Consider the following 25,579-nt stretch of genomic DNA (forward strand, 5'->3'; position numbering starts at 1 on the left):
TCTGAACGCTGCAGGGACTCGGCTCTGGAGCTTCCAGGCAGCCGGACTCTCATTTGGGGGGGTGTGTGTCTGGGAGCGTTTGGGCTCCCACGACCCTCCCTCCCATTTGGAACAGGCAGGACGAGCAGATGGCCCAGGCCTCCGTATGCAGCGGCTGAGACCGTCTTACAATGAACCAAGATGGCAAGTTACCAAGCACATTGCTTAGCTGGGAGCCAGACTTGCTGGTAACAAAACCCAGCCTGGAGCCTCAGCAGTAACTCTCCCCCAACCCAGGTTTTTCTGCCCCTTCCTTTCTGCAAACTCTACACCCCCCTTTCCACTGTGTGACACTCGCCCAGCATCAGGCTGCAGATGGTTCCTACGTCGCGCTATTAAACCACGTTAACCCTCCCTCTCTGTGCAGGGCAAAACCGTGCCATGTTCCCAATGCAACCCCCTCCCATCAGGTCGTGTCTAGGATCGGTTCCTTAGCTTAAGCCAGTGTTGGCTGGCTGGGGAATTCTGGGAGCTGAAGTCCACACAGTGTAAAGCCGCTGCGGTTGAGCAACGCTGTTTTAGGCTATTCGGGAGCTTGGGCGCTGACTCAACCTTTGCACTGCGGTCGAGCTCCACGGTCTGTGCACAGAACAAATGCTCTTCCACGCCTGAATGGCCGCACAGGCCTCTCCCCATCCTGACTCTTTGCATCCCCTCTGCAAAACTTCAAATGCTTCAGCCGCCACCTCGAGCTCTCCAAAGCGTTAATGCTGACCCTGAAGCCGCTTCTCTACATTGTGAACGGGAAGATTATTCATTCTTTGCGTTCCTAGGCAGGGGTGCCAGTGCGAAGCAGTGTCAAAATCTGTGAGGTGCCGGCCAGGGTGCCATGGCTGAAGCTCCACCCCCTTTGCACATCCATGTACAAAGTGGGCGGGGCTTCAATTGCGATTTTTAACAACATGCCCCCCCCCCAAAAAAACACTTCTCCTCCTATAACTGCTCTGGGTCTGTCTCATTCCTGACAGAGGTGAAGACAGCCACCCTCCTCCTTCACGAGTCTGGAATCTGAGAATCCAGATGCTGGAAGGGTTCCTAGAGGGCATCTGGCCCAGCCCCTGCTCAGTGCCGGGTCGACTGGCACCTTCAGCAGGTGACCCTCCATGGAAGCAGAATTCACCCGTACGTCGCGGGCTGTTCCACGGGCTGACACCTTGCACAGTCAGGAAGTCCCGGTCCACATGTCAACACGGCCGCAGTATTTTGGGGGTAAATTCAGAGAGCGGAAAGCAGGAAGAGACCCGGAGCTAGAGAGGCCACGATCCCGTAGTTCTCCAGCATGACTTCCTTGTAGAGCGACTTCTGGCCTAGGTCCAGCAGGGCCCACTCCTCCTCCGTGAAGTACACGGCCACCTCTTCAAAGGCGACGGGAGCCTGGCAGAGGAAGAAGGGGAGGTTTCTTCAGGGATGCAGAAACGGAGACTTTTGCTCACCGCCTGAGATGGATGTCCCCAAAGGACGTTCCGTATATACTCGCCGATAAGCCAATCTTTGCATTTTTAACCAAAACACCATGGAAAATTTTTCACGGTATTTTAGCTAAAAATTCGAGGGTTGGCTTATCTGCGGATGGGTTTATGCGTGAGTCTATATGGGAAATAAAGATACTTTTAAAAATTATTGCCACGTATACTTACGGACAAGCTGGACCCAATTTTGGGGGCGCACTTTGGCATTTAAATTCTTAGCTTATCTGCAAGTATATACGGTACCAAGAACGTCCCCCTCATCCATTTAAAAAGGAACAGGCCAATCCCCACATCCAGGGACAACTTCTGTGCCCTGCTCAGAAAGAGTGGGCCCTGGGAGCACATGCCCGTGGCATACCTGTAGGGCCCCCAAAGCTCCACGGGAGACTCTCACGGACACAAAAAGGCCACGCTGGGGGATTCTTGGGGCTATGGGGCTATATACGGGGCAGTCAAATGCTGGCTGCGGGATGGACTGTTTGAAGGGGGACTGGTGACTTCTTACGCCTCCAAACTAACCCCCCACATCATGGCTTTGGGATCCATTCTGCTAAAAAGATAAATCTTTCTTTGGGCCACACTTGACTTCTGCTGACATTAGGGTCACATCCACCTAATTTTTATGGCAACGGCACAGATTGGTTCACCGTTCCTTCCTTCTGGGATTTATGCAGACCTCCTCATCCAGCCTCCCTGTCTGGGATTTCCCCGTGGTCCCCCATCCACACACTAACCAGGCCCATCCCCTCACTGGGTGACTTCAGGTTATTCCCTCAGTCTCAGTCTCAAATGAATCTACCTTACAGGGTTGTTGGGGAAAAACAGAAGGGAATGCTATATCACTGCATTCCTGAATGGAAGGCAAGACAAATTGGAGGAGCCAGGCCAGAGCCCGACCTAGACTTTGTCAGTCCTCTCACTTGGGGATGGGGAGCCACAAAAGGTGGGCAACTTCTGGCTGAAACGCGATTGCACAGGTCAGTCCCGGAAGCAAATGAGCCTCATCCAGCAACCAGAGTTTTCATCTACCTGTCAGCCCTTCCAGGTAGGCCAGGTCGGGAAACTAACCCTGCAGGGATTCCAGGAAGGCTCCTTGATTCTTCCTGGGTGGAACGAGAGGATCTTGAAAGCCTGACCGAGGTCCCCTTTTATGCTAGGAAGGCCTCAATTTCTGGACTGGGGGTCTCTTCTCTGAGGCCCCCTCAATGCCTGGCCCTTCCCCCCCTTACGGGCCCTTCACCCCTTCCCCATGTCTGTGCCCCTCTACAGCTCCCAGGTAAAAAAAGGACTGGGGGGTCGGGGGAGAGCGGCAGGAGGGGGGCTTTAGAGACCACCCGCTCACACCCCCGCCTGCTGCAGGATCCACTACGGAATCAGCTGGAAGATCTCTGGCAGAGACCCACCTCCCCAGGCGGCGGCAGCTTATACAGCCAGGCAGTTCCCCCTGGTCTCCAGCTTGGACCCCCCACCTTCTGGTCCTGCCCTCAGGGGCGATGGACAATAAGTCCACCCCCACCTCCATATTAACCCTTCAGGTATGAACTACACTGGGGGCTGAAGGCACCCTTGGGCTAGATGATCCAGAATTCCGCCTGTGGTTGGAAATGGTCACCCTCCTTGGCATGGGGCAAAAGACACGGAATGTGTGCGCTCCCCCTGTTCCCCACTGACCTTTGCCTTCTTAGATGGAGGCTCCAGGCCCACATTTGCAGTCACGCTGCCTGCCAGGGGTCCCCTGCCAGACGACTGAGGCCCAGAGGCAGGGCACTCTGCCCCCACCTTCTGGGGGGGAGCCTCTTCCAAAGCGCAGGGGCAGGGGCAGGGGGTGGGTGGCGGTCCTGCTCCGATGGTCTCCCGAGAGGGCTGGGAGCAGCGGGAAGAGGTCCTGGCTGGCACAACGACAGCCTCCTCTGGAAGCCGCAGTGCCGACGTTGGCACTGCCGGGGTGCCGGACGTGGGCGAAGGGGACCTCTCCACAGGCACCCGAGAAGCACTCCCAGCAGATGCCGGGCTGGAGCTGCAGGCAGGCCCCGGGGCCTTCTTCATGTCCTCCCCGTCTCCTAGCGCCCCGTCCTCGAGGGGGCACACACTCAGCTCACCCCGAGTCAGATTGACAATCGCCGGCTGGCACGCAGAAGCCCCTGCAGCCGCTTCGGCCAGTGCAGGCTTCTTCCCCGGCCATGGGTGACGGCGGCACCGCAGCCTGGCGGAGCGGGACCATGCAACGGCACGGAGCGCTGCAATGGCAGACCGCAAGAGCTCGTTGTTCGCCCGCAGGGCCTCCTGAAGCGCAGCTCGCTCCTCTCCGGCAGCCGCGCACTCCTGCTCCACAGCCTGTGCCACGCGCTGGGCCGCCTCGCATTCCCTCTCGCGCGCCTTCTGTGCTGCCTGCAGCGCTCGCCGGTTGAGCTCCCGGTCACGCCTGGCCTCTTCGCGGTCTTCCTTCGCCTCGTGGAGCACGGCCTCCATCAGCGTCTCCATCCGCTCCAGCTTCTTCCGCCGAGTCCTCATCAGGGCCAGGCGGGACGCAGGGGACAGCCCCGAGGCTTGGTCAGTGACTGCAGGACCCAGAGGGCCGGAGGAGCGAGCCGCGGGGGAAGAGAGAAAAGGCCGTCAGCCTGGGGGCAGCTGTTTGTGCGCGCGCCAAAGCAGCGAAGGGGGAGGCATTTGTGGCAGCAGACAGCGTTCTCTGACGAGATACAGAGGTTCAGAAAAAAACTGAAACGTCTGGAAAAATTGGGGGGGAGTAAAAAAAAATGCTACTGAAATATAACAGAACCTCCATTTATTATAGCGTTTGGGGAAGAAGACATTAAATCCAAAGTCCATTAAATCCAAATGTACGCACTTAACAAATGTCAGGTCTGCCTTCATCTCCATTAAATGGACATTACATTATTGAATCCAAATTTTGTCTGGACAGTTGCTGTCATTTACAGTGATTACAGCAATTCAGAGAAAATTCTGATTCACTGGACTTGTCCGTTAAATGAGGATGAAGCCTGGACTCCATGGCATGCAAAGTTTGCTAAATGGAGGCCCACAAAATCAACCTTTTCCTGTATTTTCTTTTTGAAGATGCAAAAAGAAAAGGTGCTCCTCTATGCTTATTTCCCCAAAATGTTCTCCATTCCCGGAAGGTGCGCATCTCCCCCTCCAAAGAAAACCCAGAGCTGCCCAGAACGTGCAAAATGCCCGAAGGAGTAAAGGGGTACCAAGCCCACAACACGCACCCACGGCTGGGCTCCCCTCAGGATCTGGTGCGGGAGGCTCGGCCGCAACCCATCTCTCCTCCACCAGCGCCCCTCCGGACGAGCCGCCTGCAGGAGAGAGCGAGCCATTAGCCGGAGTGGCCGCCAACGCCCTCACCCCCGAGAAAGCAGGTGTGTGGGGCGGTGCGGGGCATTGCGTCCGTGCGTTCTCAGCCTGGATGTCAACGCACAGCACACTTGAGGGAGCCCATCTTCCGGGAGCTGCACGGACTACCCCGGGCGCCTTCTGCGGGTCCCTCCCTCCGCCAAGGAGACGGGACGGGACGCAGACTCACTGCCGCTCGGTTCGGCCGCCGCTCCCGTCCTGCTGTCAGTGCCCCTGGGCGGGCGGCTGCCGTCGGTCTCTGGAAAACAGAGCGGGGAAGCGGGTGGGGCGTTAATAGTCTGGTTCCTGTCCAGGCAGTGTGGGGGGGCAGCTCTGCCTCTCAACTGCCCCAGACCCTCCCCCAGTGAGGGAGGGATGCCTCCGGGCACTGCCACCCTCCCGGTGGCAAAAGCCTGCCAACAGCACTGATGGTGGCCAGGTGCAGCGGCATTGAGGAAGCCCCCTGGATGTCGAGGAGCGTCTGTTTCCGTTTCTCCTTCGTGTTAAGGCACGGAAGGTTAGAGTTCGCGCTGGGTCCTCGCAATGTTGAGCTGACTTGTTTTTCACTCTTGCATGGGAGCGGGAGAAGGGAGGACGTTTCCCACAGCTGGGGGGGACCTGAGATTGCTTCTGTTAGCGCTGGCTGGTCGGCACAGCCCCCAGGCTCCGGCTCACCCGATGAGCAGGGGCACTGCCCAGCCAAGGTCTGCAGCCTCGGCACTACGGAAACAGGCGATGAGGCTGTAGGGCCAGACCCTGAGAAAGCATTCAGATGCCCCCGAGCTCGGAGCGTGGGCACGGGCCTGGCCCAGGAGCCGTGGCACCTGATCACTGCCTTGACACTTGGCAAAACACCAGGGGGAGGGGGAGGGGGAGGGGGAGGGAGAACGAGCACACCTGTGTAAGGCAATGGCCTCCTTCCCCCCACCTCACTGTTTCTTAAAGCTCAGCCCCAGGCAGAAGCTGGTGAAGGGACACTTGGGGTGAGATGCCCCACAGGAACCCCTGGAGACATGGGAAAGGTTAAGGGGTGCACTGCAGGAGAGATTCTTGGGGTAGTAAGAATATGAACCTCCCAAAGATTTGGATTTCATTTCAGTGCCTGACCACTCAACCTACTACAACACACTCTACACAAGCCAGGAAAAGGATCACACTGCCATACATCAGAGACATCTCAGAAACCACCAACAGACTATTACAACCACACGGCATCTCTGCAGCACACAAACCAACAAAATCAGTCCAAAATATCTTAAGCAGACCAAAAGACCCAGTAGCCCAAGAAGGAAAAACAGGAGTCATCTACAACATACAGTGTGAGGACCGTAACAGCCACTATGCAGGACAGACAGGCAGAAGGCTGGCAGAGCGCATCCATGAGCACCAACCAGCAGTCAGAAGACACGATGAAAACTCCTTAATCTCACCACAGATGGACAGACTCAACCATAGTTTCCACTGGGAAACTGTCAGCATCTTAGACCAAGCTAAATCCAAAGATGCAGGAGAATTCTTGGAAGCCTGGTGTTCAGACAAGGCAGCCATCAACAGGCACATAGAGATAAACAGCATCTACACACTATTCAAAAGAGACAAAAGGCCAGAAGATCGCCTCACCAGCAAGCAATCACTAGCAATCATCAGCCAGATAAGCAAAGGTTACCAGCAGGCACACAAAACAGTGAACAATACCCTAATCAAGGAACTACCAGAGGACCAAAACAAAACCCCCACCCCCCCCAGCACTGGCAAGGCAGGCCACAGTATATAAATAGGGAGCAAACCCCGACCCATTCTAGCACTGAAGATGGTACCTAGCTGGGTAACGAAACGTTTGCAAGAAAAGAACCAAGCTCAGAGAACCCCAAGGACTCCACGATTTAATTTCACCCCCAAAATGAAAAAGTCGGGAAGTGAAGCATCACCTAGGAAAAGGTGCTGCAGCTCAGAAGATTCGTTTGTTTACTAGAAGCCTTTTATTCAGGAGCTCAGGGAGACACGCGCAGGGCTCCTTCCTCCCATTTATCCCAACAACAGCCCTGTGAGGTTGATTGGGCTCTCACCAGGAATTGCTGTGGCTCAGGGTGGATTTGAACCCAGGTCTCCCCACTCCTGAAGAAGGGCAATGCCAAAGAATGCTCAAACTATCGCACAATTGCACTCATTTCACATGCTAGCAAGGTTATGCTCAAAATCCTACAAGCTAGGCTTCAGCAGTACGTGAACCGAGAACTACTGGCTGTACAAGCTGGGTTTCGAAGAGGCAGAGGAACTAGAGATCAAATCGCCAACATTCGCTGGATCACGAAGAAAGCATGAGAGTTCCAGAAAAACATCTACTTCTGCTTCATTGACTATGCAAAAGCCTTCGATTGTGTGGATCACAACAAACTCTGGCAAATTCTTAAAGAGATGGGGGTACCAGACCATCTTACCTGTCTCCTGAGAAATCTGTATGCGGGCCAAGAAGCAACAGTTAGAACCAGTCATGGAACCGGTAATAATACCGGTAGTAGCAATATATGGCTGTGAGAGCTGGACCATAAGGAAGGCTGAGCGCCGAAGAATTGATGCCTTTGAACTGTGGTGCTGGAGAAGACTCTTAAGAGTCCCCTCGACTGGTAGGAGGTCAAACCAGTCAGTCTTAAAGGAAATCAACCCTGATTGCTCATTGGAAGGATCGATAATGAAGCTCAAGCTCAGATATTTTGGCCACCTAATGCAAAGAGAGATCTCTTTGGAGAAGACCCTGATGCTGGGAAAGATTGAAGGCGAAAGGAGAAGAGGACGGCAGAGGATGAGATGGTTAGATAGCATCACTGAAGCAATGAGCATGAAACTGAGCAACCTCCGGGAGGCAGTGAAGGACAGGAAGGCCTGGCGCAGTATGGTTCATGGGGTCACGGAGAGTTGGCACGACTTAACGACTGAACAACTCCCCACTCCTGGTCTAAAGGCTCAATTGCTTTGCCGCTGCCGCCCCCCCCCCCCCCCGTTTCTCGCTGCAGAAGGGAGATGTGTGAGGGGCCGGGGCGGTGCGGGGGTTTTGCAGCGGCTGGACTAGGTGACCGCCAGGATCCCCCCCGACCTTGACGCTCCGTGAAACGAACGGGAGGCTGCCCCAGAGGCAGAACTGCCGGTGCTCCACCACAAGCGCCCGGCCACTACCGGCCCTCGCCCGGGAAGGGCACCCGGCCTTCCCAGCGGGCGAGCGGGCTGGGCCCCGCTTCTGCTCCGGAGCAGCCTCGCAGGAGCCGCGCACCCCCGCGGGGCAGGGCCACTCACCGCCCTCCGCGGGGCTCTCGGCCAGATCGGCGGCGCGAAGGTCCTCCCTCTTGACCGCGCTCTCGCCGCCCGTCCCCGCGCTCCAGGCCGCCGGCGGGGCCGGCGGGGGCGCGGGCGGGACGCGCAGGAGGCCGCCGGCCAGGCGCTTCGGGGCGGCGCCGGCCTCCGGGCGCAGGATGCGGTGCAGCTGGTCGAAGAAGGGGCAGGTCTGCGGGTCGCCGCCGGGGCGCGCGTTGTGCGCCAGGACGCGCCGGTACGCCAAGCGCAGCGCCTTGGTCTTGGCCCGGCACTCCACGGCCGAGCGGCGGAACCCGCGGGCGCGCATCTCCCGCGCGATGACCTCGAAGATGTCGAGGTTGCGGCGGCTGCCGCGCAGCTCCCGCTGGACCTTCCCTTCCCCCCAGATGTCCAGCAGCTGCAGCGTCTCCTCCCTCCGCCAGGACACCCCGCGGCCGGAGCGGGCCAGCCCGGCCTCCCCCTCCCAGCGGTCGCCCATCTCCGCCGGGGCCGGGGCCGGGGCCGGGGCCGCGGGCGCAGAAGAGGGCTCGGGGCGCGCCGAGGCGGCTCGGGCGCAGGAGCGAAGCGGCCCGGCGCGGTCACAGCCCGAGGACAGGCCGGCTCCTCGGACGCCCGCCTCCTGGGCTCGGCCTCCGCGCTGCCCTCTCTTCCCGGACGGCGGATGCAGACGATTCGGCCCTCCCGCGGGTCAAAGGGGCTGCTCCTGAAAACGACCCTCTCTCCAGGGGTAGGCCGGCTCTCTCCTCATCCGCCGGCCTTGCTTGCTTCCTTCCTGCAGCTGCGGGCGGGGAAAAGCGCTGTTCTCCGAAGGGGTGCGAAAGCGAAGCGAACTGGACCGGGATGGAGAAAGGGGGAAAGATCCAGTTCCGTTGCCCGCCGAGCGCGCGGCGAAGAACTCCAGCCCCCACCGCCCCCCCGGGCGACGGCGGGAACCGCACCCGGTCCTCTCGCTCTCCGCCGGCGAAGGCAGGCCCGGGGGCACGAGCGGCCCCCCTCCACCCCTCGCGGCCTGAAGTCTCCCCCCAGGCAGCGACACCCCTTTCCGATTCCGCTGCTGGCGCCCCAGCTTCGTTGCGCCTTCGGTGTGCGGGGCGGCGTGGGGCGGCGGGTCTCTCCTTCCGCCCGCCCGGCTCTTTGCAGCCGGGCCCCTCCCTTCCTCCCTCCCCCCCAGCAGCCCACCCCCAAGCAGGCCGGCCCTGCGGGAGGGGCGCGCAGAGCCCACCGCGCCAGGCCCCGCAGGCTGTGCAGCTGCAGTGCGTGGCCCCGGCCCCCAATGCTCACCGCGCCCCGCTCGCTGCCCCCCTGCGGCCGCTGCACCGGCTCCCCCTTCCCGGGTCCGCCGCGGTAGGCGCGCGCCAGCACATCCGGTTCCCCTTTGAGCGCGGCCGGAGGAGGCGGCGCTGCTCGGGCCGGTGTCGAACGGGAGCCCGAAGTGTCGCCGCCGCCGCCACCGCCGCCGCCGCCGCCGCCTCGGCCTGGGCTGCGCGTCAGCTGGGAGCCCGGCTTCGGCGCGGAGTTCGCCTTGGGACCCCCGCAGCTGCCCCAGAAGCGACCCCCCCCCGAAGAGCCTCCGCCTCTGGACCTGCGATTCCTCTGAAAGGCAGTGACGCGGAGACAAGAGACGCGGTCCGGCTGAGAGCGCCCAGCCGCCTCTAGCCGCTCTGCGACGGACCAGGAATTGCTCGAGAGCCCCTTGGGAGCCGCTGGGCATTAAGGGCCGGGAACCGTAAGAGCCCTTAGAGGCCATCTAGCCCAACCCCGCCGAGTGCCCCGCCTGGTGTCTCCGCTTTCTTTTAGCCCGTGTTCCCCCCTTACGTGCTGAGCTGTAATTTAGTTAGCCGTGGTCTCCTGATTAAACCACCACTGAGCAGATCCACGCATCAACCCTGGTTGGCACGTTATCGTGGCCAGGCGCAGTGAGATAAGCTCACCATGGAGCAAATCACAGCCTGGCAGCCGTGTGAATCAGCCCAAGCCCCCTTTGAGCCCCGAAGCCCCTGCCTGCGGGAGGAAGGCAAGGGGCACCCAGATATGCCTCCAGTCCTCCCTGGCACCCAGGGCAGGGTGCGAGTCCTTTATTTGCACACTAAAGTGGCGTTCCTCTCACGCTACGAGCACCAGTGTCCGGACTCCCCCTGCTCCAAGAAGCAGGTCTGGACCCGAAAGGACGCTCGGCAGCTGGTGGCTCAAATATGGACTTTTCCTAACCGCCCAGCTTCCTTTTTCCCGAGCCTTCCTGGAGGAGGCCCCAAGCAGCAAACGTGGCAGCCTGCCTTTGTTCCCTAAGGCGGGGAAGGGTCTCTGAAAGCCCGGGCACCGGGACTCGAGACTCTGCAGCCCTGTTGACAGAAAGCTCCGATCCAAAATGTACCTGCTACGGAGGTGGAAAGGACCAGATGTGTTCGTTTGCACAGATTTAAAAACCACCCGGGCGCTGTCCGTAAGAAGGGCCAGAACAGTAGAAAGAGACAACGGATTAACCACCAGAACATCCAGACAGTGCCAAACGTTGCGCAATACAAAACCTGCGCATCAGCGGCTCGGATGGGGAGAGGAGAGGAGAGGAGAGGAGAGGAGAGGAGAGGAGAGGAGGACGCTTATCATGGGTGTTCACAAGGAGGGGCAAAAAGAGATCAAGATGGCAGCGGCCACAGCGTGATCCGAATCCGCCCCTTTTCTGCACGTGTCGCAACACGCATGAAAAACAGGCAGAGCTTTGATTGAACTGCTGTGGCTGCCATCTTGACTGTTTTGACCATACCTTGCAGACACCCCGGGGTCATTGGCCACAAATTTAGCTCCCAAAATAGCAAGATCTTTTTCAGACAGGCTGGCAGAGACAAAATTCAGAGCAAGCGCCTTCTTTATCAGACAGGGAAATGGATCCGGGTCCTGGGTCACAAATATCACCAGGCAGGTGGTCTTAGTTAGGAATGTAAGAACCGTCAGTGCAACGACTCAGAACATAACCTTTGAAAGGAAAAAGACGTCGGGTGGAAAGCTGATCCAATAGCTTGGAAATCCTGGTCCTCCTCCTGCAGAGCAAGAATCATCGCATTTAGGTTTTTTGTTGTGCAACGTTTGGCATCATCTGGTTCCGCTTTGTATGGACGTTCTGGGGTTTATCACAACCTACGCAGAATCTTTGCTGCTGTGAGAGAGATGCAGGTCTGGCCTGCATGACAAGGAACGGTGACTCTCTGAATTGTCAAAGAGAGATTGAAACTTGGGGGAGTCTCTTGTGCTCCCCCAAGCCCACTTCCAGAATGGCCTTAATCGGTTGACTTGCATCTGGTTCCGAAGGAAGCTCCCACAGACTTTTGTCAGCCAAAATTTAACGTGCCTTCCTTGAGGTGGCAAAAGAAACCCCTTGAGATGATCAATCCTTTGAAAACAAAGATCTCAAAACATTTTCTCAGTGTGAAGATGTTCTTCCACCTCAGTCCTTGCACTGAATTTACAGGGCTTGTTAATTTATTTTATGTATCTGTCAAATTGCTGGAGCGAGCGCCGCTTTCTACAAGGCCGTGAACACAGCTCAGTTTGCACGCTGAATTAATAAATTTTTATGTATTTGTTCATTTATTTGTTTTATGGGGCTTATAGGCTACTTCAGTACTGGCAGACAGCCTGACTAAATGTTTCTTCAGCATAATTTTTGAAACCTTTTAGTGTGGGGGGGGGGGGATTCCTGGAAAGGTCCACATGAGGTTATCCGGCTTTCATCTGTGTGACTCCTTTGAAGCAGTTTAAGGAATCTGGAGGATCTTTGTGGATTCTTTGACGCGTCTCAGCTGCAAGTCCAGCTGAAACCTCGGCCACGCTCCGAGCATTTACGGCACTTTTCCTGAGTGAACTCTTGCACAGACTTTAAGGTGTGAGCACAGCTGAAGCTTTTTGCACACTGACAGCACGGATACAACTTCTGTTCAGTGTGATTTGTTTTGGGGTTGTAAAGTTGTTTTTAAGACACAAGCTGTAACGGAATTGTTTTTTTCCTCATTCGGAGCATTTACTGTATAGGGCAGTGTTTCTCAATCGTGGGGATTTTAAGATGGGTGGACTTCAACTCCCTCCCCCCAAATGCCATTTATAAATGCACTGAGTAATCCAGGGCTAAGAATGGAGCCCTCCAACCCACCATTTGGTGCTTTCCCCCAAAATGATGTGAAGACCTGGATGTACCAAAGTTTGGGAGACTCTTAACTGGGAGGCCAAACAGTTATCTCAGACATCCGTTAGGGGGCTCAAAGCCCCAGTGACCCTGTACATTAGAAGGGGCTGCAGTGGGGCCATTTGGGATTCCTGGGGTCCTGGGAAGTTTGGGGGCTTCAGGCCCAAAGAGGAAGGTCCAGCGGGAGAAGCCCCAGGCTGTGACTGTCTTTCCCGGGCACCGCTTTGGACTTGAGTCCTTCAAGAATTGCAGCAAAGAAACAAGAGTTGCGGGTATTCAAAGAAAGTATTTCTGAACAGGAACGATTCAGAAAGCAGCACTGAGAAAAATTCAGATATACCGTACTGATTGATCAAATCAAAGAACGACATCCTGCTCCGGAACATGGCGGAAGAGAAGGGGGGCTTCTTTCCCTTCAGGTTTCCTCAGAAGGGTCAGGCCCCCACCTTAAAGCCCGCTAGAACATAGGCCCCCCAGCTGTTCCCCCCTTTGGCAACGGAAAATGCCTCCAGGCCAACTTCCCCAGAGCTGGGAGGCATCTGGTCCCAGTCCAAGCCAGGCTCCCTTCCCTATCCTTCCAAATGTGCGCCAGGAGCTCTGGCCCTACTTCACCCTGTCCAGGGAAGGACCAGGCGCCCTTTCAATGGCTCAGCAGCCCCAGCCTGGGATTCCTTTGGGACACTATGGGAACCCAAAAGGGCATCTAGTCCACCCCCTCCAGGCCCACGGAGAAAAGGAGAGCCCCGCTGGGAATCCCGGGGAGAGCAAAGGAAGGGGTTGGCCCCTCTGGAGGTGGCGGGGGACCCCCCCAGAGCTGCAGCCCCCCAAGACGGAAAGGATCCCCCCTCCCACTTTCTCCGCTTCTTTCTCCGCTCGGAACTATCTCCTCCACTCGGCGGAATCCAGAGAGTCTCTGCCCGGAGACCGATGACGCGGCGGAAGGGAGAATTCCCATTGGTGCTTTTATTTGTTCAGGGAACCCCCAACGCTGACATTTGAGAGAAAAGCGCTTCCTGCCCCCAGTCCAGACCCACCGATTCCGCCTTTGGGGCTGGAAGCATCTGCGTCTTTCTCCTCTCTCTTGGGGGTTGCTTGTGGGGCAGCATCCATGGGCTCTGCTGGGGTCCCCCTGCTGCTGCTGGTGGGGACGCTGTCCCGGATCCCTGGAAGCGAAGGGGAGAAGGAGCCCCCCGGTAAGGAGGGGGGGTGGGCGGGGGGAGGAGGGGGAATGGGAGAGACTCTCTGATGCTGTGAGGGGGGGAAGAAAGGGCTGGGACCCCCAGGAGTGACTTTGGGGAAGGAGGTTGAGGGCAAGAGAGGCGGGAGCCTGCAGGAGCCTCGATCTCCGCGTGGTCTCTGCCCCTTCCCTCCCCACATCCCCCCCAGGAGGACTGAGAGGGACCCCCCTCTTCCCTGGCTGGGGCTGAAGTGGGGAGGGGGTCATGGAAGGCAGCTGACCTGGAATGAGACGCAGGTGAGGGGCCCTCTCTCGCCCCCCCCCGTAGCTGGGTCGGAGTCAGATCTTCCAGGCCCCAAATTAGACCCGGATCCAGAGCCCCCAAAGTCTGTTGCGCTGAAGGAGGAAGGAGAAGGAAAGGGAAGGGGAAAGAGAGAAATGGGAGCATTTTCCGACCTAAATCCACAAATGCAACGAAAAACCATAAGAAGAAGATGCATTTTGGGGGGAAAACTTTTTTGCATTGTTAGAAACTTCAGGTTTTCTTTATGAATCTCAAATCAGAGGCAAGAGTTGAATTTAAATCCCGTTTTGGGAGACCAAGAACCCCCCCCCCGGGCAATAATTCCTCATTGGTCAATCAGGCCCTGGAGGGAAGAGGAAACTGATGGAGGATATTGGAGGGGAGTCTGAGTTGCTCCCCCCAGATTGTCCTTTAGGGAAGGAGAGTCTTGGGGGCTGCAGAGGGACCCATTTTGGGAGGGGAGGAAGGAAAGAGGCTGAGACCCCTTCCCCCAAGACCAAAGGGAGATGGTGGGGCTGAATATTGGGGGAGAAGAAAAGTTTGGGGTAACCAGGGACAGTGGAGGGTTGAGGGGAGGGAAGGGCTGGGAGACCCCAGGAACATCAGTCCAGACATCTTTATTGTCCCCCACCCTCCTCATATCCCCCCCAAGGAAGGGGGGCAACAGTAGAGTGGCAGGCTACTGTGGACCCCTTCCCCCCCCAGGGAGACCACCTTTCCTGCCCTCCAAGTAGCCCTGAGAAGGAAGGAAGGAAGGAAGGAAGGAAGGAAGGAAGGAAGGAAGGAAGGAAGGAAGGAAGGAAGGAAGGAAGGAAGGAAGGAAGGAAGGTCAGTTGGTCAGTCTGGCTCCATTGTTTCTTTAGGGGCCTTTGTGAGTTGACGGTTTCCTCCTCTGGATGAGAGGAAATTGGTGGTGAATGAGGGGAGCCCTCTGCCAGCCGGCGGGAGGGAGGGAGGGAGCCTCTGTGGGCTTGTGTGTATGAATGTGTTGTGGTATGTCTGTGTCTGTAGTGAGTGGGGAGGTGGGGGCTGGGTGCCCTGATGGCACTGAGGGCTGGTGAAGCTAACGTGCCTCGGGGTGCCCGGCTTCCCCTCCCAGGGATGGCTGAGGAGGACACTGGGAGGTTCCTGTTCCCAGGCCTTGGGGGCGTGGATGTGGGGATGGGGGTGCCATTGTGGGGGGTGGAGGATATTGCTTTCACTCCAGCCCAGAGAGTTTCTGGTGGTCTCTTCACCCCCCTCCCCACATATTTCCTTCTGCTTTGGGGGGCAAAGAGGCCCCATCTGGATCCAAGGTTCCCTGCAGAGAATAGGGCAGGCTGCTGGACCGGTTGAGCTTCTGCCTGCCTTTCTTCACTCTGGGAAGATGGAGGACCCCCACCAAGAAGCTCCCCCTTCTGTATCTTTCCTCCCCACTCCAGACCCCCAGCAACTCTCCATCTCCCTCAGGGAGCCCCACTGGGACTGACAAACCTCCCCCTCCCTCTTCCAGGGAGCGACAGCCCTGTGGGGTTGGCTGCTGCTGCTGAAGGAAGGTGTTGGAGCTTCTCCCACTCGGGGTGGGTTGGGGCCCTTCCTCCCCACACCCCCAGTGTTGAGACATGGAGTGGATTGCGCCAAGGGGTCTTTCACAGCCCCCCCGCCTCTCCCCCAGGGAGTCCCAGGAGGAAAGTGGAGGGGGGCTGAGAAAGGCCCACCTGGGTCCCCCTTGCAGCAGGGCCCTCCAAAGGCCATCCATCGGTCTCCTGCAGCAGGTCTCCCAGGTGCCCCTTCCTGCATGGGTCCCTCCTCCACTGGCAGCTGGGAGCGATGGGCCCTGGACTCCCTCCTGACAGCTGCCCCTCCTCCTCCTCCCCCCCCAGCCCATTTCTTGCACCAGTGGACGTGCGAGTGCCACTTCTTCAATGGGACGCAGCGGGTGTGGTTCCTGAAGAGCTTCTTCTATGACCGGCAGGAGTTTGTCCGCTTCGACAGCGACCTCGGGAGGTTCGTGGCCATCACCCCGTTGGGGCAGGTGGATGCCGACAAGTGGAACAGCAATCAGGACATCCTGCTGGACGTGAAGGCCGCCATAGATTACTTCTGCCGGCACAACTACGGGGTGTACAACTACAAGGCAGCCAAGAGAGCGCGTCTGATTGGCCGGAGAAGTGAGTCCGGGAGGGGGGGCTTCCTGGGGGGAGAGATACCAGGACCCCCCCTTTCATGTGATTCTCCCTTATAAAGATTTACTCCGTATTTATTCTACGCTCTCAGATTGAGTGCCCAGATCTACGAAATAACCCTAACCCTTATTATTATGGTTGGGCAAAGAGCCATCCAGATGTTTAGACTGGGTTTGGCATTTTCGTCCACCTATCGAGTCCTTCCCAAGGACCTGGGGTAGGCAGATGTTGTTTGATGGGGCTGAAGGTGTCGTCGCGGGACGGAAGCTGTTCCAAGGAAAGCCGCCTTGTGCAACTGACCGGCGGTGATTTTGCCAATGCCGACGGCCTTCAAGGGGTGCTCCAGATGTTTTGGGATTGCACCCAAGGGGCCTATAACTATTGGGACTCTCTTTGCCTTCTTTTTCCAGGTCTTGTAGTTATCAGCTTTACCTTCTAGTTTTTCTATGTACTGGCCATGTAAAATAAGTTTTTTAGCTGGTGTTGGCCTTGTTCTGGACAATATTTAACATGTAATTTTTCCCTACAACCAACACAACTTTCTTGTCAACTGGCATAATATTAAATAATATTAATTCACATTCCCACGATACTTACCATATTTACTTCATTACTTCTGCTAATTTGTCTAGTGATTTTTGATAGCCCCCCAAAGCCCCCAAAGATCATCTGCAAATTGCTTCAGTTTCATGAGTTTGTCTCATGAGGCGTCTCAGGGCTTCCAACTGCCCTCTTCAAGGTTCCTCCTTCAGGGGTTCATCCATCCATCCATCCATCCAGTGAAAGGGAGCTTTACAAGCTGCCCCAAATTCCCCCAAAAGCACTTTCTCCTTGAATGTTTTATTCCATCCCTGGCAATGACTCCATCTGGCTCAGGGGCCTCCCTGGATTCCAGCAGATCAACAGAATTACAGAGTTTTGTAGCTTTCGGGGTTCAGCCGCGTCTTGTGACAGCATGTCCAACATTTCTGGAAGATTTGCCACCTTTAAAAAGCCTTTATCTGCTCACTATGTAGATCCAGATTATATTGAATTTTTGCAAAATTCAAAACACTGACCATGAATTTCATTCTGATTAGTACAATTTGTTCCTGAGGAATCCCTCATCAAAGGTATTATTTTTACTTCACTGAAAATGTTTCATATGAGAGGCCAATAATTCTCCACCTCTTTCTCTTAATCCCAATACCTTTGTTTCATTTCTTTAAAAAAACTGTTTGTGTTTTCAGAGCAGATCGTTGGTCCAGCTCCAGTTTGTTGTTGTTCAGTCGTTAAGTCGTGTCCGACTCTTCGTGACCCCATGAACCATATTGCGCCAGGCCTTCCTGTCCTTCACTGCCACCCTGAGTTGGCTCAGCTTCATGCTCATTGCTTCAGTGATGCTATCTAACCATCTCATCCTCTGCCGTCCTCTTCTCCTTTTGCCTTCAATCTTTCCCAGCATCAGGGTCTTCTCCAAAGAGATCTCTCTTCGCATTAGGTGGCCAAAATATCTGAGCTTGAGCTTCATTATCGATCCTTCCAATGAGCAATCAGGGTTGATTTCCTTTAAGATTGACTGGTTTGACCTCCTAGCAGTCCAGGGGACTCTCAAGAGTCTTCTCCAGCACCACAGTTCAAAAGCTCCAGTTTAGGAGATCTGAAATCACAAGATGTTTCCTGAGCCTGTTTTGGGGAATATTCTGTCCCTCTTTCTTTTCCTTCTGAGTGGACTTTTCTCTGTGGGGATTCAGGCACCTCCTTCCCCCGAGAGGCCAAAGCTCCACTCTGACCACAAATGTTTCCTGAAGTATCCCCCAAATTAAATGAGCCTTTATTTCTTTGGAAAAAAATAATGTCTAGGTCTTAAGTTTATTGTTCAATTAACCGCAACAAAGGAGCATCAACGTCCTCTCTCTCACTAATTGCAATAGTTTCAGCCAGATTCAGCATCATTTCTACGGGTGCTTGATCAGAATGAAACCAGCATTTCATTTTTTTACTACATTAACCATCAAGCTTGATATTAAAAAATAGATCCTGAACATGTGCGATGTGGGGAGATAAAATGTATATTCTTGCTTTTTTAAATTAAGAATTCCTGGATAGATAGATGGAGGATGTTGTATCTCGGGCGGGGGGGTGTTTAAAAAGAAAAACAAATTCTTCCAGTCCAATAGTGGATCCAGAACTGAAGTCCCTGCCCAGCAACTCCGGTCAGATCAAATGTTATCGCAAAACCTTTGCAAGACAGTTTTGTAAATAATTAGGTTTATCTTTGGTTGGGCCATAAACAATTATTCATGCCATCTGGTTATCTCCTTATTTAACTACTAAAATTAATCTATACATTTTGAAGATGTTTTCAGTAAAATTGCAAGATTTTGAATTTATGCTGATTTAAATCTGATCCTTCCATTTTCTTGTTAAAAGTACTTTCCCATTCAGAAGAATTTGCATTAAACAAAACAAAGATTCTTGCTAGAGGTTGTAGCTAATAAACATAGCTGGACTGAATTGGCATTGTCTCTTGGAGTTCCTTGGGCTAGGCCTGACATCAATCTTCCCAGACTGAAACCCCAGTTGCCAAAGTCCTCCAGCCACAACAGTGTGAATTCCTCAGGGAGGTGCCAGTCTCATCCTCTTATCTCTCCCTCGCGGCTCAGGAGATGAAAGAAAACGTTTTTCTCCCCGAGTCTGGCCCTCATAATTCCATTCCATCACAGCCGCCCTTCCTTCCTTCCCCCCCCCGAGGTCCCTCCGGGGTCTCTTCCACCACAGACCCCACGCCACGTCCTCTTGGACCTCTTGCCACGGACCCCACGCCACGTCCTTTCCCCGGGAAGACACGATTCCTGCGGCCTGGAAGGAGGCCGGCCGGCTGCAGGCAGAGCGTGGTCTGGGGTCCCGGTCTCTCGTGGTCTTGGTCACGATCAGCCGTGGGTCTCCCGAGTGCCCCCAAAAGCCCCCCCCGCGAGGATCCTCTGCAGCATGAGACCTTGAGATCCCCGAGAAGCTCTTCTGTCCATCTGGCTCTGAAAGGAGAATTTGGAATAATCATGTCCAGATGCTGATACCTCCTTCCTCCATCTTGAGCCCAAATCCTCTGGTAAAAAAGACAAGGGTTAATTTCTGCATCCTCTTCTTCCATGGCTTCCTCTGCATGCTCTCTAAGGTCCTGGTCCTCATTAAGGTTTTGTTCAAACCTTCCTTCCTGAGATCCGGAGCTGTCAATTCTGCTTGCCCTTGAGCCGGACAGCCTCGCAGGGTCGTCCTGGAGCTTCCTTCTCCGGAGCTGTTTTTGGGGTCAGGCATCCCCCTCAACTTTTGCAGCAAGAAAAGCGACTCCCGACTTAGGTTCCCGTCCTTGATACCCCTTGTTGCCCCTCTCTGAACTTTGCCCATTTCTCTGAGTCCTTCACAAACACTGCTGCCCACAACGGGACATGGGTCTAGCGAAATGGAGGGGAACAAAGGGTCCCTTCCCCGGACTTGACAAACGTCCTTCTGTTGATGCTGCCTAAAATTGCATTGACCTTTTTTGCAGCCCCCTCACACTCTGCACTTTTTTTCCTTTAAATTTCATTGTTGTTTTCTGCTTATTTCGGTATGTTATCCACAGAACATGTGGGCTTTTACTCAGTTTCTAGAATTTTATATCATTGGCTTTTTAGTCATCTGATGGCCTTTTTGAGCCAGATCCGAATCTCCTTAATTCTCATCTCATCCAGAATCAAATTTAACCAACTCAGCAGTGGACAGGAAAGGCTGCAGAAGAGGAAACTGAAGTTTTTCTCCCTCTCTCCAAACAAAACTCTTGGAAAGGGGACTTAAAACACAGAACCTTTTCGAGACGAAGACGGACCTTGGCCTGAACCAACTGACTTGCTCTTCCATTCTGGGCCCTGTTGAGTCTCTCACGTCCCTCCTTCTCCCTCCCCTCCAGCCAAGCCCACCGTCACCATCTCCCCCACCAAGATGGACCCTGGTTCCCCCAACACCATCCTCCTCTGCACCATGACGGGCTTTTACCCCCTGGAGATCGACATCCAGTGGCTGAAGAATGGGTGGCCGGAGAAGGAGGGCGTCGCCTTCGGGGAGGAGCTCCAGAACGGAGACTGGACCTACCAGCTCCAGGTGATGCTGGAGACCCAGCCCCAGCGTGGGGACGTCTACGCTTGCAAGGTGGAGCACGCCAGCCTGGAGGCCCCCGTCACTGTCCAGTGGGGTAAGGCCCTCCCTTCCCTTCCCTTCCCTAATGGTCTGGGGACACCATCCTGCACTGAGAAGGGGTCATCGATGGGGGCGCTGGAAAGACCCTCTCTGTGTGTAGAGCCAGAATGGCCCCCCTGGAGGAAGCTGGCCCTGATCCTCCTGGTCACGTGAGGCTCCTTCTCCTTCCGCAGAGCCACGTTCCTCCAACGCCGCCAAGAGCAAACTCTGGACGGGGGCCGTGGGGGCCGTGCTGGGGGTGGTCTTCCTGGCCATGGGGCTCTCCCTGTACCTGAAGAACAAGAAAGGTGAGCCATGGGGGGGCCTGGATAAAAAGATATGGGGAGGGGATCCTCCCGGGAAGACATCTCATCAAGCTGGGGAACTTTTGTTCTTCAAGGGTTTATAAGGGAATATCATGCAATATATTATGGGCTATCGATGGGGAGTGGGACCCCCTAAGTGCTCCACCCATTCACGGTTCTGATTGCATCTTTTTCTCCTTTTAGCAACTCCCATCCAGCAATCCACAGGTGAGTTTCTTCTATTCCCCCTCCATTAATTAGGAGGTTTTTCTAATTCTCTCTTCTGGAGCCCCCAAAACTATTAGCCAACCTGGGATCCCCCATTCCTGAGAAATGATCTCAGGGATCAACTGGTCTCTGCCCAGCAGAGCCCCAGCCTCTTTTCCTTTCTCGGTCCTTCCCTTCCTTGGATCCCTCCTCGATTCTCCATCTCTCCCTGCTTCGAATGCACAGGAGCTTCATCTACGTTGCTATTCTCCCCTGGGTCAATTTGAAACCTTATGAAAAAGGGCTCTCAGTTTCCCTCATCTTTATTTTCTTACATTTGGAAGCCAAAGGGATAACAAGGAAACTGATGTTCATGAACCTTCACACGTTTCCCTCATCTCTGTTATGTTGGAGGGCTTTAGGCAGACATCTGGTCTCCTTAAGTGTGGAGGCCATAAAGATATGGGGGGAAGTGACCCCAATCTGCATTCTAGGAAACAATAAAATCCAGAAGCTCAGAGGGGGGTGCCCCAAACTCTGACTAGCAACCAACAGGTCATCAGGAAGATAAGTTTCCCCCAATAATGAGGAGGATCCAAAACTTATGCCAATTTCAGCCAATCCTTTGTTAATTTCTGTACCTCTTTGTAAGAAACATGTATAAAATCTTCTTCTTTGGGTGTGACCGGGGTTCTTCACTGTCTTAAGGGGAGACCCCAGCTGACTCTATTGACAACTTTCAATAAAACTTCAAAATCTCAGCTGGTATTTTCGTGTCTGATCTTCTGCCGGACTGAATCCGAACTGAGGAGAGTCAAAAACTCTCATTTAGCTAACGAATTCCCTTGGGTTTTGTTTGATATAAAACAATAAACTTAGACTGTAGGAAAACCCTGGAATGATGTGAGTTGATGCTGTCCGAATAGTCTGGTCTCAGCTCCAAATTGTCTCCGGGTCAGACGCCATTTAATCAGTTCCCTCCATTCCTGAATTTCTGATCCTCGGCAGAAGGGGAGACGTCTGCTCCTCTCTCCAAGATCGGGGTGCTTCTCTCAAGCTCACGGGGGAGATTCTGAGGGATTGCAGGGTCACCAGAGACCCTCCCAGGGGATTGCAGTCCGAGGGGCTCCGTGGGGGGGTCCTTCACTCAGTGCTCCCCTCCATTGCTTGGGTAGCTGAGAAGGAGCCCCCAGAAGGCTGGAGCTGAGTCCTCATCCAGTGGCCGGAGAGCCACCGAGTTGCCCCCCTTTTGCTGGAGGGCAGAGAAGCACCAGATGGAGGCCATTGCAGGCCCCCAACTGAATGGCCCCCTTGGAGAAGGAGCCCTTGGGGGAGCTGCTGTGGCCTGCCCAGGGGAGCCCCTTGGCTTCATTTAGGCCTGAAGTCCTAAAAGGGTGCTTGGTGTGGGTCAGGGACTGGAGGCCGAGGGCTGGGGGTCAGCCCAAAGGCGGTCATGCCTTGCCAACTCCCCAGTCTTTCTGGAGGTAGGAAATCACGGGTGCTCCACATGTCCACCGAGGGTGCCATCCCCGAACTAGGAAAGCCGATTCCGGCCAGGAGGAGGATCTGCTCCCAGCGCGTGCCGAGCCCCATCGCAGCCCCTTCGGGTCCGTTGAGCTCCAAGGCCGCTGGGCCTCCAGCCAGCGGTAGACATCCGGGGTCGGCTTCCCTGTCCAGGCGTCTGCCCAGTGAATGGACGCCGCGTCTCCACCTCCGCCGGGGGGGGGGAAGTGCTGAGGAGCAGGTCGGGGGGCTCCGTTCGGGCCCCTGAACCTTCCACGAGTTTCGACTTGGATGAGGAGAGAGAAAGCGCAAGTCCTGCATTTGGGTGGGAGAATATCGGAGGCAGGAGAGCGAAAAGGCCCTTTTGCGGGGCGAGAGACCCTCCACCCTTCCCTGACTTAGCAGAATGACCCTGGATGGGGGGAGGGGGCTAGCAGGGGCCGGACTTCTTCCTCCAACTGCCTGTACTGCCTGCAGCTTTCCAGGGAGGTGAAGAGCCTCCCCCCTTTGAGGAAGTGACCTGTCCCCTCCCTCCCCAGATCGGATGGTCGCAGCCCCCCAGCCCGGCTCTTATTCCCCACTCGGGGAGGGCTGCCAGGGTGGGCCTTCTGGCCTCCAGTGGTCCCAGATCCATTGCGCCCAGCCAGCCCTTCCCCACTTCCCTGGCAGGCCCGGCCCACCCAGCCGCCCTCTCTGCCCCCCCACCCTGCGCCCTGCCAAACCACAAAGGGAGGAAAGGCGAGCGGAGGGTTCCTGGACCAAGCGCAGCTCAATGGGCGGGGTGGGGGGGAGAAGGACCCCCTCCCCACTGCCCCTCGGGGTGACTTTGGGACAGTCTCTCTCTCTCTCTCTCCCTCCCTCCCTCTCGGGAGGGGTTGGGCACTTTCTGGGGCTTTGGGACCCCCACCTGTGTTTGCCATGCAAAGAGGCCCTCGTGTGAGGGGATCCTCCAGGGAAGGCATCTCATCAAGCTTGGCAAGTTGATGACAAAGACCGTCCCCTTGGCCCCCAAATCCCAAGGCTGATGGTCCCTCTGAGAAATTTGCTTGGGAACATTTGTGCTTCGAGGGGCTAGAAGGGGATGTCATGCAATATATCGATGGGGAGTGGGACCCCCTAAGTGCTCCACCCATTCACGGTTCTGATTGCATCTTTTTCTCCTTTTAGCAACTCCCATCCAGCAACCTGCAGGTGAGTTTCTTCTGTTCCCCCTCCATTAATTAGGAGGTTCTTCTAATTCTCTCTTCTGGAGCCCCCAAATCTTTTTCTAAGGTTTGAGGCAGCTTTTCCTCACAGGGGAGTCCAAAATGTGGTGCACTTAGGCACAAAAACAGCACACAACACTAAAACCTCTCCCAGAGGGGGGCCATTCAGGTCATTGGGGGAAGGGGACGGAGCACCCCAAGTTTTTGGGCTGGCCTTCCTGACCCCCCTTTTGACCTTTCACACAGGTTCTAGCAAAGTAACACCAGGCTCCCTCCTTTCCTGCCCCCACCATGCGAGCACCATCTTCTCGGTTAAGATGAAATAGCTGCAGGGAGGGAGGCCTCCTCTTTTGTTTAATTAATTGATTAATTAAGCCAATTTGGGACAAATTCCATTTTATCAAGTTCACACTGAGCCTCCCTTTGCAGCCCTTTGGCTGAACTCCCCCCTTTGAGTCCCTGGAGATAAGATGGGGGAGGAATCCTTGGTCCTCCAAAGGGAGGGGGAGGGGAAGCCCACCCTGTGTTTCTCCTGCAGACTCTCCAAACAGAACTTATTTATATTCAATTGAAGGTTTTACTCTATATTCTAATTTTCTTTCCTGTCTCTTTTTCACAGCACCCTTGAGTTAATCCTGGTATTCCTTCCTGCTATCAGATGCAAAAGGATGTTTTTTCAATACCTGATGGATTTCTCCCTTTTTTGCAACCTGTCGTGGAATTTTTGCGAAAGAAAGGAGCACGCCGCTACAGAGGAGAACCGTCTTCATTGCAAGGATTCCAAGAAAGAGGGGCCCCGAACGAGAGAAAGGCAGAGATCCTGATACGCTTGGGGGTTGAGAGGCGGGAAATCGGGACCTGATTCGCCGGCGAGTTTTGGATAGGCGTTAAACAGGGAACAAGAGTTTTTCTACGGTGAAACAAAAACGCGCTTTGCAAGGAGACAAGGGTTGCACTGCCAAGGAGAGCGGAAGGTGAGGAAAAGCAGGCGCTGGAGCTGAACAGGAAGGGAATTCCTGCGGTTGGTTTCTCACCTGGCCAGCAAAGGTCTCCTTACCTGGGCAGGTGATGGCCCTCTTATTCTTTCAATGTGATGGCGTTAAGAGGGCTCTTTCTGCAGTGGAACATGGTCATCCTGAAACCTTATGAAAAAGGGCTCTTAGTTTCCATCATATTTACTTCTCTACATTTGAAAACCAAAGGGATAATGCAGACACGGACATTGAGAAATCTTCACACATTTCTCTCAGACTTTATCTTTACTTCTTTACACAGACACAGACATTCATGAATCTTCACACATTTCTCTCATTCCACATCCTGTCTCCATAAGGGTCGAGTCCATAAAGACAAAGGGGGGGGGGTTGCCTTGAACTCTGACTAGTATCCAATAGGTCATCAGGAAGATAAGTTTCCCCAATAATAATGAGGATCCAAAACTTAGGCCAATTTCAACCAATCATTTGTTAATTGCTGTATCTCTTTGTAAGAAACCTGTATAAAATTGTCTTCTTTGGGCGTGGGAGGGGTCTCCTCTGGCTTAAGGGGAGACCCCAGCTGACTCAATTGGCTTACTTTCAACAAAACTTTAAAATCTCAGCTGGTCCTTTCGTGTTTGATCTTCTGCAGGACTGAATCCTAATTGGGGAGAGTCAGAAACTCTCAAATTTTGCTAACAATCCTTGGATCATGCCAGAGCCTGGGGCTGGCCCTGTTCTACATATGCGAGTGGGGGGGGGGGCAAGAAACAGCGGAGGGACACGGGGGCAGAGTTTGCTGCAGGAGAGGCAAGGGGGAGGGGGGAGAGTTTGCAGCCTTATTTTATTGTTTTTCCATCACAGTTTGATTCACGGAGCTGCCTCCCCTCCCCTCCCCCCCTCGGCCTCCCCAATCCTGCAGGCTACCGCCACTCTTGCCCTCGACCCCCTTCCCCAAAGGCTCTCCTGGGGGTCCCAGCCCCTTTCTTCCCCCCCCTCCCACCAGCATCAGGGGGTCCCTCCCAGCCCCCTCCTTACGGGGGGGGGCTCCTCCCCCCCTTCGCTTCCAGGGATCCGGGACAGCATCCCCACCAGCAGCAGCAGGGAGACCCCAGCAGAGCCCATGGATGCTGCCCCACAAGCAACCCCCAAGAGAGAGGTGAAAGATGCAGATGCTTCCAGCCCCAGAGGCGGAATCCG

General features: G+C 55.2%; 2 protein-coding genes across 5 annotated transcripts; one reads left to right on the forward strand and one right to left on the reverse strand.

The window, feature by feature from the left end:
• On the reverse strand, positions 1-11,700 carry LOC103064419 (uncharacterized). Of its 3 annotated transcripts, none has more exons than XM_088151407.1 (6): positions 9,453-11,696; positions 8,154-9,001; positions 5,056-5,124; positions 4,742-4,828; positions 3,180-4,066; positions 1-1,413 (listed from the first exon to the last, which is right to left on the reverse strand). In XM_088151407.1, exons 2-6 carry the CDS (start codon positions 8,647-8,649, stop codon positions 1,255-1,257), a joined length of 1,698 nt encoding a protein of 565 aa, XP_088007533.1. In that variant the 5' UTR covers positions 8,650-9,001; positions 9,453-11,696; the 3' UTR covers positions 1-1,254. The 3 variants fall into 3 exon arrangements, with proteins under 3 accessions (XP_088007533.1, XP_088007534.1, XP_088007535.1); XM_088151409.1 differs by having other exon boundaries at positions 1,260-1,413; positions 3,608-4,066; positions 9,453-11,700; XM_088151408.1 differs by lacking the exon at positions 9,453-11,696 and having other exon boundaries at positions 8,154-9,313.
• A 1,508-nt stretch (positions 11,701-13,208) lies between these two features.
• LOC103051153 (H-2 class II histocompatibility antigen, E-S beta chain-like) lies at positions 13,209-24,169 on the forward strand. Of its 2 annotated transcripts, none has more exons than XM_088151462.1 (7): positions 13,209-13,538; positions 15,689-15,976; positions 19,917-20,198; positions 20,377-20,490; positions 20,692-20,715; positions 23,365-23,388; positions 24,022-24,169. In XM_088151462.1, exons 1-7 carry the CDS (start codon positions 13,454-13,456, stop codon positions 24,033-24,035), a joined length of 831 nt encoding a protein of 276 aa, XP_088007588.1. In that variant the 5' UTR covers positions 13,209-13,453; the 3' UTR covers positions 24,036-24,169. The 2 variants fall into 2 exon arrangements, with proteins under 2 accessions (XP_088007588.1, XP_088007589.1); XM_088151463.1 differs by having other exon boundaries at positions 13,353-13,538; positions 15,781-15,976.
• Positions 24,170-25,579: the final 1,410 nt, after the last annotated feature.

This window comes from Python bivittatus, unplaced genomic scaffold (genome assembly GCF_059951505.1).
Source record: "Python bivittatus isolate LINGU-HERP-01145 unplaced genomic scaffold, Pbiv_v1 ctg000650_np1212, whole genome shotgun sequence".
Taxonomy (NCBI): domain Eukaryota; kingdom Metazoa; phylum Chordata; class Lepidosauria; order Squamata; family Pythonidae; genus Python; species Python bivittatus.